Genomic DNA, 18462 nt, shown 5'->3' with positions numbered 1-18462 from the left:
CTGACTTCTGCCAAATGACTCTGCAACTTGCTGTTTCAATACAAACCCTGCATTTATGCCGAAAGGTGTTCATAGTACTTAAAGTCCAGGTTACGTCACTCTGGATGTTTTCCCTCAATCCTGCCCAGTGCATGTATGCACTGTCATGCTACACAGCATGCAGAACAGCTTGAGCAGTAACATTACATGTATGTGCACTACAGGGAGCATCATATAGAACATTTGCATAGGCAACCTTAGGCTCACCCTGAAGCTTTTGTTTGTTCCCCTGAAGACAATCAGGACCCTCTCTACCATCATATTCCTCTGTAGCTTTTCACAGAGGAATGAGGATGTTTTACAGTTGCACTGCAGCATCCCGGTCCTCCAGATACAACTACAGCATCCACACATACTGTTACCTCAGACAGGGACATCCATGTTTCATATGTTATTTCATGTATACTATATTTGTACTCATGCTATATCTTAGGAATAATACAACTAACTACCGAATACCTTTAAATTAGTGAACAGTATTCAGTGTTATTTTTTGCTGGGAGTATGATAGAGACTGAATTTACTGAGCTGTTTGTGTTGGAACACCCTCTAGTGGACTACTTCCTACAAGCACTATAAACATAGGAGAGGTGGTTTTACTGACTTCAAGTCTGTGAAAATACAAAACAAATATAACAAAAGGAGTCTTTAAATCCATGCTTTTCCCACTAAGAGGCCCATTGTTACCACAAGCAACATGACTTTATTCAAACTTACTATGATTTAGCACACTGGCTGGAGCAAACTGTTATTTTACATCACTGACGGCAACAAAAGTAACTTTAAATGAACGCAATACAAACAGTGTGGTCCAAATTTATTAATTAACTGAGAAACACAATCTAGAATTTTACATAAACCTTCATAAAACATAAACTAAAGAGCTGTGCGATTACATAAAGCAGGTGTGAGCTTAAAAATTCTAAATGTATAAAAAGATAGATACTTAAATTAAAAACTGGAAACTTTATAAAAATTCAGTTGCTTAAAAGTGAATATGAAAATTGTGAAAAAATCTTTAAAAAGTAATAGAAATTTTGACATCAATAGCCTATGCACTTTTGCTCAAGGAATTTGATTTTAGGCAAAATAACTACCAGTTTATATTGACATATATTATTTAGATATTCACATCTTACATGACACATCCTTTAAAGACCCCAATCAGTCACGTTCTGGTTCCCTGACAAATCTTACCGGCATGACCACAGCGGAGGTGGCGTCACCAGCACTTTCACGCCTTTCTCAACAAAGTCTTATTAAATCTTATAAGCACAGAATATTACAAACACAGATACACTCTAATCTTTCCTTACAACCATCCAAAATACCTTCACGTGTATAAAAATACATAGACCATAGTACCGTAGCCTTCAGAGAGTTATGCTGACTGATCTTTCTTCCTTCACACTGATGTCTGTGTCAATATTATCACCATAATATACAGTGTCACAGAGCTGACAGGAGAGACATATCTTTGGGTTCATTTTGGGAAATGTGGTCGGCAAGTAAAATTACATTTTGTTCGCTGGTTAATAAATTAACCATTGCCTGGGAAATAAAAACCTTGATCCTGGGAGGTCCTGAATTAAGCCAGAATAAAAAAAAAATCAGTATCAAAAATACTCTAGAGTAAATAAATTTTGTGTATAAATATTGATATTCTGTTGAAGTGGTGTTTTTAATTCAATGCGTAGCACCAATGAGCTAGTTGATGCAAGGACACTTATCCATGAGAGGGGTGGCTTTCGTTATTCCAAATGGCTGTGATGGTCACACACATAATGATGCTACTGTGTAAGAGCTATTGTACACATTACAATGAAAACACATCGCTCTATAAAGCAACTACTATGAGATTTGTACAGAATAAAACAAGAAGTGTATAACAATTAACTGTATAATGTAATTTAGTGAACTGTTTTGACTTGTAAGTGCCGCTAAAAACAGGCCTGACAGCTGGATCGTCGCAAGACTGGACTGATGTATGCAAACCACTGAATGCTCAGCTGTTCAGATTGTACCACACAAAAAATGCATGTTTATAACCACCACTGTGTAAAAAAAGCGATGGTTAACAATGGTGCAAGCTGGCACATAATTATCTGCATATTATAATGTACTTAAATTATGGAGGGTGAAAACAAACACACACAATCTCATTGTTTCTCTTAATTACACAGATTAAAAAAAAAAAAAAATCACTCTGTGATATGAGTAGTTGCTGTTGATGGGCTGGAGAGTTGCTGACACCGGCAGAAAGAGCAGGGTTTATTTTGTTTCACCAGCAGGAGGAGAGGAACCCAAGAGAGGAGACTTTGGTGAAACCTAGACGAGGTTAAAAAAAATGTTGTTAGTGTGATTTGGAGGTGCAGCTACTTACATCCTAAGATGAATTTACTGCAGATATAGTACTTGATAATATAGAGGTGACATTTTTATTGCATATGAAATGTAGATTTGGGTTTAGAAGGAAAACAAGCACATGCAAAGCTGCAGATCAGTTAGTGATTTCCTACATTTCCCAGATACCCCTCTGCTTACTTTCGAAAACTACATAAGAAATGCATTACACTGTGCCTTATTGAGGCAACTGTACATGGACAAATCAGTTGCCAGTATGTTTGTCTACGACAGATTTGTGAAAAAACCCCACTCTTCACTGCAAAGAAGGCCCTTATGACGACGGCGAGTGTGTGTTAGCACTGTAACAAAGCACTCACAGGGGAAGGAGGCTTGGAAAAGTTGAGGTGAGCATACAGAAGCACAGCAATGTCGTTCTGGCTGGCCTCCAGGGCAATGGACAGAGCTGTGCTGCCGTCCTGTAAGAAACATCAGGAGAGGATGATGGTGAGATGATGAGTTTATGGAGGATTTATCAAAAAAAAGACATGGAAAGGAGGACGGAAGGGAAATATATGCTTACATTATCGGTGAGAGTTGCATCACAGCCTGGCACAGACAGTAGCTGACGCACAATATCCACATGACCGTGTTCGCAGGCGCACATGAGCGCTGTGGAGCCGTCGTCGTCACGGATGTTGACCTGTGCTCCGCAGGAAAGCAGTGCCTTCACCATGTCTCCACGACCGTGACTGACTGCCAGCATCAGCGCCGTCTGACCGGCCTACGAACGCGCATTATTGAGAATCTTTAAACAAGCGGATCTAATTCAGGCTGCATTTGTTTACATGCTGCAGCGCCAACTGGTGACACACTCTACAGTGCCATCAGACACATAAGTGAGCAGAGTATTGAAAGGCAAATGTAAAAGAAGGTCCGACATGCGTTTCACTGTCTGTGAAGATGCAGTAAAACCTAATGAGCAGTAGAGGGCGCACCTGGCTGGCCTTGGCGTTGACGTCCCCTGTCCGCAGCAGCTGCAGGACGGTTTGAAGGTCGCTGTCAGAGTGGAAGGCGGCCAGAGCTGTCAGCATGATGGCCGTGTAGCCTGCCTTGTTCTGCTTGTCAGCATTACACAGGCCTGTCAGGTATGGAGTACAGTCAGTGTGACAAGCAGCACAACAGCAGCACAAACAACGACAGGGATGTAAAACATGTTGGAAATGGGAATCTTTTAAGAAAGAAAGACACTTAAACATCTGACTTTTAAATGTTGACTTTTTACATGTGTGATTTCAAATGCTTCAGTTAATATCCTTAATTACTGTGTCACTCACACACCCAAATTCATGCACACACATATACACAGACACACAGCTCACCGGTGTCCAGCAGCAGTTTCACCACGGGGAAGTTGGAGTGGGAGACGGTGTAGTGAAGCGCGGTATTCCCGTTTCCGTCCGCCATGTTGATCACAAACTCCAGCAGCTGAGGGGAGATGGAGGCGAAGGTGCTCATATAGGCCTTGACAACAGCCATGTCTGCTGCTTTGTGACAGGACACGCGCAGCCACTCCTGCAGCACAGTGGTGTAGGCTGCCCTCTGAGATCAGACACAATGAGGACGATTAGAGACACGAACACACCTGACTGACTGTTGGAGAAATGCTCAGCTCACAGGCACGAAGACCAAACAAATAAAAAAAATGAGAAAAGGGTTCACTGGAAACTAAACATCCAAAGAAGCATGCAGGAAATATTTACTTTGCTCTCCTTGCAGAAATGCTGAAATAAACTGAGAGAAAATTGGGTCGAGAGCCAAGTTTTCAGCATTTTTTTTTCTAGCGGCAATGCACAACTTACATCGCAAGAAACCTATAACCTGTGAGTCAGGACAGAGGTCACGATGTTCTGAAAATGCTTGAGCCTGCATTTTGATTTTTCTTTCCGCTTGATCGTGCTTCTGCTTAGCGCTGTCAGTGTGATGGCTTTTAAAACAGGACACTCCTGGACTTCCTGGCAAAGCATCATTGATGCTGAGTGGATTATTCTCTATCAAGTGAACTAAATGAACACCTACTGCTCCCTGTTGGCTGAAGGCATTGGGTTCCCCCAGGGCTTTCTGCAGGGCATGAAGAGCTGACATCAGGCTGTCACTCAGCTCCAGTCTGGGACAGACAAGGAGGCGACATCAGTCACTGATACTTATACAAGCTTGATAGTTACCACTCTATCAGTGTGTTTCAGATATCATTTACCTGACTTGTTTGGCAGATGCTGTGGCAGCGTCATTCGTGACGCTTTCAGCTGCTGGCTGTACGTCTGACTGGCTGGAGAGGATGGTCGTTTCTGTCTGCACGGTGTGCTGCTGCTTGGACATCTCAGTGGTTTGAGTGACACACAGCGATGAAGAACAGGTAGCTGAGGACTTCATGGAGCTTTGCTCACGAGCGGATTCAGTGCTTGATGATGTGGAGGTGACTGTGACTGGGTTGACGGTCTCTTTAGAGGCAGAATCGTTTGCTGGACACGGAGGAGTTTGAGTGGAGTCGGAAGCTGGTGGCTGTGAGGCACAGTTTTGCACAACAGCGTCTGTCGCTGGTGAGTGGGGGGCTGGCAGTTTTGTGTCAACAGTTGCAGGCTGGTTGGGACTCTGCTGTGAGTCTGGAATGATGGCTGCTGGTTTGACGGCAGTCTGTTGAGGTACACTGTTGCTATCTGGGGGCTGGGAAACCTTGCTGTGGGTTATTTGCTGGTGCTGGACTGTTGACTCTGGTAGTTTTTCTCTGGCTTCGTGATATTCGCTGGAGTCACTGCCCTCATCTGAGCTCTCGCTGCTGCTATCATCTGATGATGTGGACTCATAGCTGGAAGGCAAGAACAGATTTCACCATCTAACAGCTCCAAGTATTTGCAAAAATTTGCATGAAAATTACTAACTAGTGGTCTGCAAAGACTGACACTTACCCTCCATTTACTCCAATGAACTGTAGGTTTTTCTTTGTGGAGGGAGATCCTGGTTCACCTTCTGCTTTCCGCTTCATAATGGACCTCAGAGAAGACTGCGGAGATGAGGCTGAAAGAGATACCATGTGATCACACATACTGCAGGAACATAATGGACCAAGATAAATGATGGTCGAGGGTTGTTTTGCTCAATCCAGTTACCTGTCTGAGGACCTTCTTGTGACTGGACAACCTCTGTGGATGTATGGAGGTGCGTCTCTGCTTCTTTAGAATGCACCAAACCAATCTGATTACTAGACGTGCCGACAGCGATGACAGGAGTAGCTACAGGTACCGAAGTAGATAGTTCACTCTTCAGGACATCGCGCACCTGCTTGGAGCTGACTGCAATCGGCAACTCGAGTGGAGCATCTGTGAGACAGAAAGGAGACTCCGTGTTTCTTGATTTGTCAGTTTACACTTGTGCAATATAATGCAATTCAATACATTCTGTTTTATAATCTTAAGTTTTAATGTAAGACAGGTGCTGATTCAGCTATGCTTTCAGGCTGTAGTTAGTACTGGTGCTGCATTAGTCTTTAAATTGAGAAGTGTACAAATATTGACCATTATATGCGTCTCAAAGGGCTGTTACACTGGTCTGCACTAAATTATCCAGGCAATGCTAATACAGTGTGCTTGGTCATACAACAGAATTCAGACCTTCAGCTGGTCCTCTGTGGTGGCCCTGCACGACTCCACCAGCTGACTGCAGGGCCGGAGACCTGCAGGTCTCTGCTCGCAATAGAGTGCCCACCTCCACCACAGTAGGCTGCTCCAGTGTATACACCTGGATTCCCACAGTTCTCTGCTCCCTCTGTTGAGGCAGCTGTGTGAAGCTGACTAGGGTGTGCAGGCTGCAGCCTTGTGGCTCCTGCCAGCCCATGCTGGTAGCCATAACTGGATGCTCGGCTTGAGGGGTGTTTTGGACCGCTACAGCCTGCTGCTGTGCAGCCTGCAGCTCCTGCATTGTCCTCTTTAGCTGGCCCTCCAGCTGACCTACTTGGTTCTTAAGAGCCTCTGTCTCTGGCAGCAGCCCCAGATCCTCCTCCCGAACCCCAACTCCCACCTGACGACTGCCCCTCAAGTCCTCTGGTCCTACTCCAATGGTCCGTACTTCACGCTTTGCATCTGGTCTCGCTCCACCCACAATCACTGTGTCCTCAATCTCACACCCTGAGTCTTGCTTGGAGCCCTCAGGTGTGGTGGGAGACAGTGGCCCTGCTGGCTTGTTGCTGCTCTTAGCTCCATTGCTCACTTCCTCTTCAGGGATGTCGATGTAGAGCTCTCCTCTGGAACGACCTCGGCTGAAACCCAGAGTATGGCCCAGGAACTTCTGGCTCTTCAGCTGGACGCTGAGCTGCCGTTTCTCCTCCTGCAGCACAGAAATTTTGACCTGCAGCACAGGGATGGTCTTCACCTGCTCCTCGAGCTCCCTTATTTTCCTGAGGGCTGCAGCCATCTGCTCCCTGACATGCTGTAGGTGGGCTGGTGTTGGGGTCACTGGAGTGGACAGGCCAGAACTCATTGGGGTAAAGGACCCACTTCCACCATGGGCTCGGTTGAAGCTGTGTGCACTGCTGAGAGAGGTGTTGGAGCCTGCTACACTGCTGTGCATGCTGCCCAGGTTAGAGAATCTGCGGCCTTCTTTCTCCTCCTCCAGCTTCCTACGTGCATCCAACAGGGTCTTCTCCACCCGGGCAGTGCTGAAGTTGGGCCTCTGTGACGTGTGGTAGCCTGGGGCGCAGTAGGAGAAGGAGGAGTGCCTGCTGTCCATGCTGGTGTTGGAGCACAGAGACTCTGTGGAGGTCCACCAAGAGCCGGCATAGCCATAGCCACGGGGCAGGGAGCCATAGCGTGGCCGGCGTTGGATAGGCACCTTCTTGATAGTGTTTCCCTTCTCTATGTCATTAACATATTTGAGGAAGTCTAGGTCCAGACGGTAGCCATAGGGGGTCTCCACTGAGTAGGGCGCGTCCTGCTCTTTGCCGTGCAGGGAAGGGGGAGCAGGCGGGTTGAGTTTCCCTGAGGGGGAAGGAAATCAACTTTAAACAAACGGAAATCTGCGTCTAATCTTGGGCTCAGACTATAGAAAATAGTATTAACGTTGGGCTACTGTGTATTTATGAAACAATCACCAAATTAGGTACAAAGTGGAATGGACAGGTCACCACAGCCTGACGCTGTAAAGGGTCTTGGCAGTGAAAATGGGACATTACTTAGAAGCTGTCTGAGAGTTTAAATCCTAATGAAAACAATGAATTATCTTAAAATTACATCATTATTATGAAGAGCTATATTAGTGAAAAATAAATAGAAGTTGCACCTGGGAAGCCGGGGTCCATATGCAGCACCTGAGCCATAATGAGCCTGTGGCGGCTATTCAAACAGTCACCCACTAACTGTCACCTGTGGAGAGGCAGAAATGTGTTGGATTTAAAAGTGAGCATCTCAAATATATTGCTTTTCTTACAGTAATAAGAAGAAAGGGGTTAATGCAATAATACAAGTTTGTAGAAGACAAGGTCATTGCCTATATGGACATCTAATAAGTTGATTACATAGATGTGAGGACTTCCATAGTTTCCATTCCAGCAATAAATAACTGCTCTTTTTGACCACATTGTTCGACTTGTGTGATGGTCAGAAATAGTTTTACTGTTTCTTTCACTGCTTCACCCTTCTGCGTCCCTTTCTAATTTTATCCGTTCATTTTTCGGAGCACAGTGGGTCACAGCCGATTGTGTTTGTTTCTGTTCTTAGCATTCAGCGAAGAGGAGTTACAGGGGAAAGTTTCCTGGCAGCTAATTCCAGGACAGAGGTTTGAGACTGCCGTTACAACCTTATTAGGAATCATCTATGCACACTAACTTTGCCTCTCAATTTAGGGTTTACAGACACCCTCTCCCTCTTTTTCTTCCCCACTTATTCGTCCACATCTCCCTCGGCCTCTTTCTTCTCTATTTGTCCTCTTTCCGTGAGTTTCTGGTACTCGGTTCAACATCAGCTGACGATCAGGAGGTTTCAGCTGGTCACTGTCTCTCTCATTCCCTCCACATTCACTTGCTCATTACTTCAACACAGAAAGTAGTGAATGGCTGAGAACTTCAATGCATTTTTCATACCAGAGGTAATGCGTTTAGACTCTTTATAAACAAAAAAAATGTGCTTTTTCCTCCCCCAGAGAGCCACGCCAGCAATGAGATAGAGCCTTCAATCGGTGTTGCCTCTGAGTTTGTGTCTGCTTGGAAAAGATTAACTTTCTAGGTCATCACTTTGTGGGAACCGGGGATGTAATGTTTAAGCCATCCACAGCATTAGCTGGTCGAACATCGTTACAGCGCTCCGAGGAGCTAAGATCAGAAGTCTGGACTGCAAACCCCCCTTTTGTTTTTCAGGGCATATTCAGTTCACTTCACTTTAAGGTTGGTTTTCTGTTTTTTCAGCAAGAACTGAGTCTCTCCACTCGCAGTCGAGCTCTCTCTCTCTCTCTCTCTCTCTCTCTCTCTCTTGCTATCTTATGACCCTAGACAGTGCTTGCTCGTTTGTGAAAAGTAGGGCACTTGGAAACACTGACTAACTTGACTTGGTATTTTTGAAGTCCTGTAGTCAGTTGAGTGTCTCGGTGCGACCCCCCTTATCTGTGCCCCTTCATCACCCTCTCATACCGAGATTGCCGCACATTATGAGGCTTGGAAAAACCCTGTACATGCACATACAGACTCATTTTAACACTAACAGAGTTAAAAGTACCCCTCACTCCACTGTAAGAAAAGATCACATGCTTAAATTTACAGGCTACAGACACTCAGCAGGCTATTATTTAGAAATTTATCAGATGTTGCTGATGTCAATTTTAAGACTTCGCTATGTTAGATGTGAAGAGAGCTGAAAAATATGTAAAAAACAAACTATTTTATCCCAGTTAAAAGTGCTTTAACTGATCTGGAATAATTTCATCAGATGTTTTGAGTGTCCCTCTATCTGTAGTGTGGAGTCAGAGTCGGATTGATTATATGCTGCACGTTGTGGAGGGCACGACTGCATGTGTGAGAAAGTGAGAGCAGGACAGAGAGCAGGGGAGTGGTTGGGAGAAAGTGTGTGTGTGTGTGTGTGTGTGTGAGAAACTGAGTGTGAGGGTACGTGTACAGGAGGGCGGAGGACAGCGCTGACAGGGGACAGTTGATGAGATATAATTAGAATCTGCAGTTTAGCGACCGAACGTCCCAGCCCAGCACACGAGACTGCTGACACCGTCCACTTGATTCCTCTTTGAATCCCACAACGCGGCTTTCTGTTCCCACAGATCATAAGTTTGCACACAAACTCACATTATTCTCCCTTTTAAATGCCTCCCTCCTATTGCTGCTGCGGGTGGCATTCGTCCCACATCACGCCCTCAAAACACTCCCAGGCCTCCACGTGATCTAGCTATGATGTGCTGCTTTGGTAACCTCAGTGTGAAAAACAAAAACCTGTTGGGAAAAGTTGTGAAAGTGGGCCATAAAGTTCAAATTGACGCGATCTTTGCCACTTGTATCAAGTCACAGCCACACAGAAAGCTCTGTTGGGCTCCCAGCACCCATTATATTGTGAGTTTAATTAGCTTCCATCGAGGCTGAGGTTTTTATCTCCCTAAAGGTGCAACAAACATAAGGTCTTTTATTACTTCAGCGATTAGCTTTTTAAACAAACGTGATCTGGCCAGCTGTGGGTGTGACCCAGTCGCCCCGTTTCCTTTCTTTTTCTTGTTTATCTTTTTATTCTTACTTTTGCAGGAAGGCTTCTTATAGTAAATGTTGATTGTCTAGTGTCTGTCACTCTTTTATCACTGTTATTTCATGTGTTTTTATGAGCTGTTTTATCAGGACTTACGTTCTATGTCTTCAGTTACAGTCATTATCTGTTTTATCTTGTTCTGTTCAGCACTTGTACTGTACTGTACTGTACTTGTGCAATATATATATGATTATTCGTTATTATTCCACTGATCTCCCTGTTGATTTTGTTGAGAGGTGACGATTGACAGTTATACTGGCTTGTGCTTATTTGTGTATGGGCCGCCATTTTTTATTACATTAATACTGTTGTATTTACAATTGACTTCTGTCTGAAAGCCAAATTGGCCCTCAGGGACATTAAAACTTTACACCTCTCTACATCTGCTTCTCCAACAGCGGCTCATTGGTTGTTTCAGATGTGTTAGCATGTGTGTGTGTGTGTGTGTGTGTGTGTGTGTGTGTGGCTGGGGTGGAGCGGCTGACCTTCCTCCCTCTCTCTCGACTCTCAAACAGAGTTCCTTTGAGATGACATCTGAACAGAAACCAGTGTGCGCCCTTCCCCAGCGCCACACTACCATTCTTCAGACGACTTTCTCTTGCCGCCTCCTTCCAGGACAAATGCCTTGCCCCCATCGCACCCCCCTACCTCCACATTCGGCTGCATACCATGCTTACGGAAGTTAACATCGCCTGGTCTCCTCCCTCCATTCCCTGCTATTAAGATTAAGATAACCCTTGGGATGTAAGATGCAGGTCATCCAGCACAAATTACATGTCTGTGGTATGTCCTGTAAGATGTCACGGGAATAACTGCATTATACTGAAGCTTCTTTGGCCTCTCGCTGCCACCAGTGCAAAACGTTTGTTTCTGTACGAGCAAGGCAGCTTCGGGTTGATCCATTCACAGCTGAATTCTCGCATTCTAAAATCTGGAGGATTAAAAACTGGACTTGGTTTACAGCATGTGTATAGATCCTTGTCTCCACGGTGTATCAGAGGATTGAGACCACCCTGGAAAGCAGTTCAAAATGCCAGGCTTCATTTCGAGGTCAGCTCTCCCAAGTTTATCAAACTCATTGCTTCCATTCATTGAGTCACCTTATTATTATTGCCATTACAAAGGATTAGACCTCAGCATTGCTAAGTCAGAAATACCAATCTTCCCGCCACCAGAGAAGATCTTTATGGATTTTTCCACTGCCTTACTGACTCTCTCAGCCTTTGGTGACTTACTATTCTGCTCAAGCTCGGGAATGGTTTGTGAATTAGGAAAAGAGGGATTTATTTTCCGCTTCATACCAGCTGCTTGCGCTGCAAGGATGGGATCTCTCTCCCCAGGCTCCTCGCTCTCCCTTCCTTTTCTTGCACTCTTACAGTCAGCGCCTGCGGGAAAGAAGAATAAAGGAAACTTAAACTTTGGCCATCACGCCAGCATTCTGTAGTCCAGAAAAATGTAAATCACGTGAAAAAAAAAGGAGACATCTAGACAAGCAGTCATCAGGGGACGTCATTAAAACTCCATTAAAAGGTGTGTAGCTCTGTTGACACAGAGATAAAAACAGACTTATCACAGGTTACAAAAGAGTCGCCCCCCACAAGACTGTAAACACAGGTTGCAAAGCCAAAGAAAAACATTCCAGTGGTTTTGACTGACACGCCGGATGTGAACAATATACCCCCATGAAATGCCAATCACTCTCTGACCTCCTTGCAGTGCCGCATGGGTGACGTCTGATCCACGCATAGCTGCTCTCGCAGTTTTCCAGAAACACTGCCCCCCCCCACCCCCCACCCCATTCCTCACTCCAATTCAAGGTTCCGTAATCAATTCAAGGCTGGGAGCCTCCCTGTCATGTGATTGGGCAATGTTTTCTGTTTTCTTGCCTCTGTGACTAACACTCCCAAATCCACGGGTACACACACACACGCCCTCCAGGTCTTGTGGGAACAGCAGTCATCTGCACAGATCACCTTTGAAGACTTAAAGCCAGACTGATTTCATGAGCCTTATAATGCGTTCCCTTCATGGACAACACAGACTTGAACCGTGCGCTGTAACTACTGCGTGCGTGTCCTCCAGATAAGCTGCATGACCGTGTCTGCTGATTCTCACACTTTGGCTCCAGCTGCTCAGGCTGCCGTGTCAGCGTGGTCGACATTTTGTCGGAGGGTCTCGCGGCCCAAAAAACACCGGTGGGTGACCTTTGCGTAATATCATAACAAGACGTGCTGTTGTTCGGACCATTGTTTCGTATTGTTGTCATGCCAATACCGCGGAGGGTGGAGGGGCAGGGGGAGAAACAGACCTTTTAGACTGGAACGACAGCCAAATCACAAAGAGCCATTCATTCAGCTTCTAGTTCCACAGCTGGTTCTAATATAAAGCAAGGAGGGGCATCTCAGAGAGAGAGAGAGAGACAGAGAGACAGAGAGAAACAGTGTGTGTATGAGTGTGTGGCAAGGAAATTTACCTCAAAACAAACAAACAGTTGATGAAGTGCTGTTATGGCCCCACACACTGACAGACACTGGAAATACACAGGAGCGGGACAGAGTAATTGATATGTAGAGCCAGCAGTGCCAGAGGCTCTTAATTTTGAGTTGTCTGCGCTGCTAATTGTGTAAGAAAACACAGTATTATGAATGCTACCTGATTGCATAAATCAGCCAAAACCTACTCTCAAAGGACGGGATTAAAGACAGTGAACGATGTGGGGCATTTAGTTCTAACCCTGCGCTGGGGCAGATGGCAAATACTTGTGTAAGACAAATAGCAAACTTTATAGGAGACAACTTTGACTCCCACAGACTCCCACACAGCACAGATGAAAACACACAGATCCCCCAGCACACCAGCGCTGACCGAGGCCCGAAGACTCCCACAGTTCAACAAACACAGCTGTAGCTTTTAAGCTGATTTATTCAGGTAAGGGCACCGATGATATGCAAACCAAGTGATGTAGCTGTTTCTAATTTGTCTGTCTTCTTGATGATAAATCTGACTGTGTGATGATAAAATTTCGATTCATTCATCGCCGCAATAAGTAGCAGCAGTTTGAAAACAAGTGAACTTTTCCAGCACAGAAAGGCTCTCGGATGATCACTGCTTTGCCAGTGGATGCGCCACTCTTGTCATACCACGCTAATTGGTGTGGCAAGACAGAGACAGCACGTTGCAACAGTCTGAGGTCTGATGAAGAAAGGGTTACAGGAAAGGGAGCTCCATCTTTCTATTCCCGAAGGATCCAGAAACAACTCAGTCACTTCCTCCCAGCCCAGGAGAAAGAGTAACAAGGAGGAGGAGAGCGTAAACGAGACAGGAAAAAAAGGAACAGGGGTAGAAAGCACTGGGAGAGCAGTACAGTATGTGAGGGAGGGTGGGAGAGAAAGAGAGAGAATGTGAGGAAAGAAAGGCACAACTGCAAGAGGAGGGAGGGGGAGAAAAAAGAAACGCTGCTGAGAGTTTTAGATGGAAACTTCTCGAATGAGAAGACCATGACTGTGCTCAGACTTGGCCTCCATCAGTATGAATCACAGCAAATCCTGCCGCTGACACCAGAGCGTCGTCTGCTGCTGTTAACGCAGGGAGAGCATCAGTGATCACACAGAGGGCCGCAAGAGCTCCTCACAATGAGTATATAAAGTTTCAAAGGACCTTTCCTCATAATCTTAAATGGCTCCGCCCAGAAGATTACCATCATTTGTGCATTCCACTCCTAAAAATAGGCAGACAATAGAGAATCCCTGCGAGAAGCTGCACTTTGTCGAACTAAAAAAAGCTGATTGTTGTTCAGAGGTTTTTCCTCTTAGAGCAACAGGCCGCAGAGACCTGAATATAGACAGGCTGAGGAGTTTTAAATGTTACATAAAGATCACAACAGGAGACACGGCCGATCTACTAAGACTTCTTTGTCCTCCTCCTCACTCCGCAGCACAGATGGCTTCATTCAGCCAACTGGTCCTGAATGAATAATAAATCAGGAAAAAATATAACAAATCTCTTCCCTGAACAGCGAAAGAGTCCCAAACGCAGAGGCAACAAGAGCCATTTGTCACCAAGCAGAAAGTGGCCGAACGGCGTACGTCACTGCTTGACAGACAGGGTCGTCACCATGCGTAACGAGGCCAGATGATCTCATATCAACATGGCAACACAGTGTGCTCTCATGCTGCTGGTGGACGTGTGGTTTTTAACTAATTTGGGCTTTAAACTCAGGACAGTGAAATCATAACCCCAATGGGACCTCCCCTCCAGGACTGTGCCCTTTCACAAAAAGACCTGTTTTTTGCATTAAGGAGTGGTGGTATGGAGGAGCAGACGGCGCTGGGCTGAGCAGTCTGGTGCTGGCTAGAGTACGGCCAAGGGGAGGGGCTGGCCAGCTCCCATTACTCCTAGAACAGGAGCAGAGTAAACACCCGCCAGTCTGCTATTGGTCATTGTGCCGACCTCCAACAGGAAACTGAGCAAGGGTGGGGCTGAGCAGCAAGGAGCGGCACCGGGAAAAAAAGACAAAAAAAAAGAGGGAGAAAATTCCTGTGCAGTGGTGGAGGTGGGGATGATGCCGCGCAGAGAGGCCAGAGCGCTGCACTGTTTTGAGGAAACTGTGGGGTCTGGAGGGGAGGAAGACGAAGTCCAGACGGCTGTAAGACGGGAGGTGGGGAGGCGGTCAGAGCAGTGTCGGGGTTAAAAGCTCAGGTCGCAGTGTGTTGTGGTACAGAGCGGACGGCACAGCGGAGCAGAGGAAGTAATCTTACTGCAGCGGCGATGTCGTTAAAGTGGTTCCCTCTCAGGATTCTTATCAATTACTTCCTGATTTAATCACAGCTGTTGATCAAAAGACCACAAAACAGGGCAGGAAAACATCTATCAGGCTGACTATTGCAGCACGTCTGCGTGCTTTACTGGACAGAAAAGCCCATCTTGCTTTTCCGAGTGATTAATGTATTACAGGAGATCAAGTCAGATCATTCAAGCAGATAATGAATGACTGTCCCTGACTGTGCCTCAAAAGCCAGATCAGACCATATGTTTACAGAAAGCATTACTGCACTGGTTACCCCAATCAATATGGTTAAGTAGGAGGATAAACCCTCACTGTCTTGACCAAATCAGGCTGATACTACTTCTGCAATACTGCGCCATATGTTTACCCCTACTTAGTAAACCTGGAATACAACTAAGAACTTTGGAGTTAATAGTCAAAAAACAATGATCTGGTAGGAAAAATATATATTTATAAACTGCTTTACAGGGTGGAAAACATGGAAGATATGTTTTTCTGATCTACATAGGACTGTTACCTGTTAACAACATCATACGTCCTTATATTGCTAACTTTGATGTGATGAAAATGATCTGTAATGCTGTGTATTGTTTTAACAGAAGACATCCACCATGCTGTAAAGCTGTACAGAATAGCTCATCAGCAGTAGACCCTCGACAGTGACAGAAAGTCTCATGCAGGTTCAGGGTGTAATTTCATTAGTCCCGCTAAACCATTTAAATGCCCGGCGTGTGGCCCAGTGTGCAAATGGGGTTTATAACCCTGCATTCCACCACAGCACCCCTGGGTCCAAATGCTGTAATGAGACAATTGCATTCCAGCTCGGTTAAAAAAAAAAAAACCTACTGAAGGAAACTCCAGCTGCTGACAAACCTAACCAGAGATTACCAAAACGAGGTCTGAGGGACTCCCAGGGGTCTCTGAGGGGATTCCAGGGGGTCCCCACACCAACGAGGAAGAGTCAGTTTCCATTATTTTTACACTCACAGACCTCAGAAACAATAAGGAAATAACCGGTTGCCTGTTCATTAGGAAAACCAAGCAAAAACTAATACAAGAGCCCTGCATTAAACCATTAAATGCATTAAATGTTGGCTTTTTGATGAAACTCTTATTTTGTCCACCCAGGTCACTTCATTATGAGGAGAACTAAACACTGGAGCCACGGACCACCAACATGCCCACGTGACGACATGAACGACAGGACAGAGCCCATCTGAGCGCCCTGCAGCTGCCACAATCTGTGCCTATTCACTGATAGGTGATTTAATACAGCCAGCAGCTCATTGCACAACAGCGGGACAGTGGTGCATTGTATGATGCAGTGTAACAGGCTGGTGACTACACCCCCACATCCTGCCAAGTTCTGCATGTCCTTCATCAAAACAACATCTGATGTGTTTACTGATGAATCTGGACAGTCCACTTCACTTCTGAGACACACGAAGTTCATTATTAAACCAACAATCCTCCATATTGACAGAAAACAACTAGACATCCAGGGCGAAAACATCCATGGATGCATTTTGCCTGATAAGAACTAAGTAATGAAGCTTTTGCATTGCAGCACAAATACGGTTAAACAGAGCTTTAGGTTGTTTTACCCTCCTCCTGTCCAGCTGGCATACACAACTCCATCAGGCCTCATCCACCTCCTGAGGATATAAGCTCCCCTCGGTGACCGCTGGCCAGCTACAGGCGGCGAGACGAGCAGATTTGAGGGCGAGAAGCGGCAACGAAAAGCTGATGAACATCTGGAAGTAATGAAAACTTGCAGAATGCACGGACCCACCCTCTCCCCCGAGCCTTCAGTCCTCACCGAGCCTTTCGGGTTTTTTTATTAAATGAAATCCGAAAATGGTTAGATTGCAGCAACAGATCATGTGTGAGGAAAAGTTTGAGAATGAAGACACACACACAAACATACACACACCCAAACGTGTTGCTGGCTCAGAAATGAATATTTGGAAACACAGTTTATTCTGAAGCTCGCTGCCAACACCGAAACTCCTGCTTTTTAATCGATTGAGACAAAAGTTGAGGCCGCGTGGCAAAATCCACGAGCCCTCTGCGAAAATAACAATACAGACTGTACATGATGGATTTCACTCACACTGTACGGAGAATGCAGCGTCTTTCTACGCAGTTTTCCTATAAGAAGCAAACCCAGTGAAATATAATCCCTGCAAAGTCACATTTCTGTTTGACAGACGCGCTTCTCGCTCATATGGGATTATTACTGTTATTATTATGATATTATGGAGATTTTTCGTTAACGGCGCCTCTAGGCACCGTGCAGCGAGTCAATGATGCTCTGAACAAAAAGGCACCGGAGGAGCCACCGTGAGACTCCGAGAGTCCCCTCAAGGTAAACAAACACTCACGCCAAATGATGAAACCTAATTAGCGCGAACAGCAGGTAGTGATAAGAGTATACCAGGAGCTGGAGCGGTTTTGGAGGATAAAGGACCCGTTACTTCGCAGAGACAGGACCGGGGGAATGGGCAGGACCGACGCTTCACAAAAGAAGTCACACTCACAGGAAGGCGCCTCCTCTGAAGCGCTTTAAAACATAGTCAGACAAAGAGACGCGGGCAGCGTTTTCAGTCAGAGGAAGGGGAACTTATTTTCTCTTCTTACCTGCCCTCTGGAAATCCTCTCAGCCGCCTCGGCCCAGGAGCGCTCACTGACAGAGAGACAAAAACACCGCAGCCAAGATGCTCCGCGCCCCCTCCCGCTCCTCTTAAAGGGCCAGCAGCCACGAGGCCGAGCGGCGACCTCCATCATCTCACTGGGCTCTTTAATCATCTGAGAGGCCTCCCTCTGCCGCCAAGGGGCCATGCTTCTTCGTGGACCTGCAAGAAATAAACCTTCAAGGCAATCCAGACACCTCCATCAAAGTTCAATGACGTTAAATGCCGTTTAAGAACCTCCAAGGAAGGATCTGTTAGGATCCAAGGGGCTGTAGAAATATTCCTATATTTTACTAAAAGTAGCAATACCTCCATGTACAATTACTGCACTACAAGACTCACAGTCCAGATCTTGAAGAACTAGCTGCAAAATAAAGATTTGTAGTAATGCACAAATGCTGTTCTTGGATAAATGTACTTAATTTTATCCTCATAGCTCTTAGGATGCAGTATTTAAGACTTACCAAGGAAGTCCAAGGGCCTCCAGCGTTCTTCATGAACATCAAAGAACTTTAGTGGAAGGAGGTGCCACATCACCATAACACTTTAGGATGTCAATTCATTTTCAAAAACTTCAAAGGTCCTTGCAAGGACTGCCAGGAAGTACATGCAAGTACAACAACCTTGGCAGGAAGTACAATAACTTTCAGGATTCTTTGAGCACCGGTAAGGAACTCCAAGAGCCTCCAAATATATTTAAGGACCTGCACAAACCTCCAAGCACCCTCAAGGAAAGAAGAGAGGGGAAACGAGTTCAAACACATGCACACAAATAGAATATAAATTAAAACAAAATCCTAATTTCAATGACATTTAG

At 45.5% G+C, this 18462-nt stretch overlaps 1 protein-coding gene across 1 annotated transcript; it reads right to left on the bottom strand.

Annotated features, from left to right (window-relative positions):
• Positions 1-703: 703 nt before the first annotated feature.
• kank2 (KN motif and ankyrin repeat domains 2) lies at positions 704-17655 on the bottom strand. Its single transcript, XM_070980759.1, has 13 exons — positions 17593-17655; positions 11468-11551; positions 7714-7796; positions 6051-7412; positions 5550-5759; positions 5349-5457; positions 4640-5248; positions 4462-4549; positions 3765-3984; positions 3381-3523; positions 2966-3166; positions 2763-2861; positions 704-2367 (listed from the first exon to the last, which is right to left on the bottom strand). The coding sequence occupies exons 3-13, from the start codon at positions 7748-7750 to the stop codon at positions 2311-2313; spliced, it is 3135 nt and encodes a 1044-aa protein (XP_070836860.1). The 5' UTR covers positions 7751-7796; positions 11468-11551; positions 17593-17655; the 3' UTR covers positions 704-2310.
• Between the last annotated feature and the right edge of the window lie 807 nt (positions 17656-18462).

Source organism: Chaetodon trifascialis, chromosome 15, assembly GCF_039877785.1.
Source record: "Chaetodon trifascialis isolate fChaTrf1 chromosome 15, fChaTrf1.hap1, whole genome shotgun sequence".
NCBI lineage: Eukaryota > Metazoa > Chordata > Actinopteri > Chaetodontiformes > Chaetodontidae > Chaetodon > Chaetodon trifascialis.
This window is presented reverse-complemented; position numbering and strand designations above follow the sequence as displayed.

What these genes read in the sequence shown, in the direction of transcription:
- kank2 (XM_070980759.1), bottom strand. Translation starts at nt 7,750, where the DNA reads ATGGCTCAGGTGCTGCATATGGACCCCGGCTTCCCAG. An exon ending in GCATCTGCCAAACAAGTCAG is followed by an intron (nt 4,550 to 4,639) that starts GTAAATGATATC and finishes TGTCTGTCCCAG; the next exon opens with ACTGGAGCTGAGTGACAGCC. An exon ending in GAAACTGCTGCTGGACACCG is followed by an intron (nt 3,524 to 3,764) that starts GTGAGCTGTGTG and finishes CATACCTGACAG; the next exon opens with GCCTGTGTAATGCTGACAAG.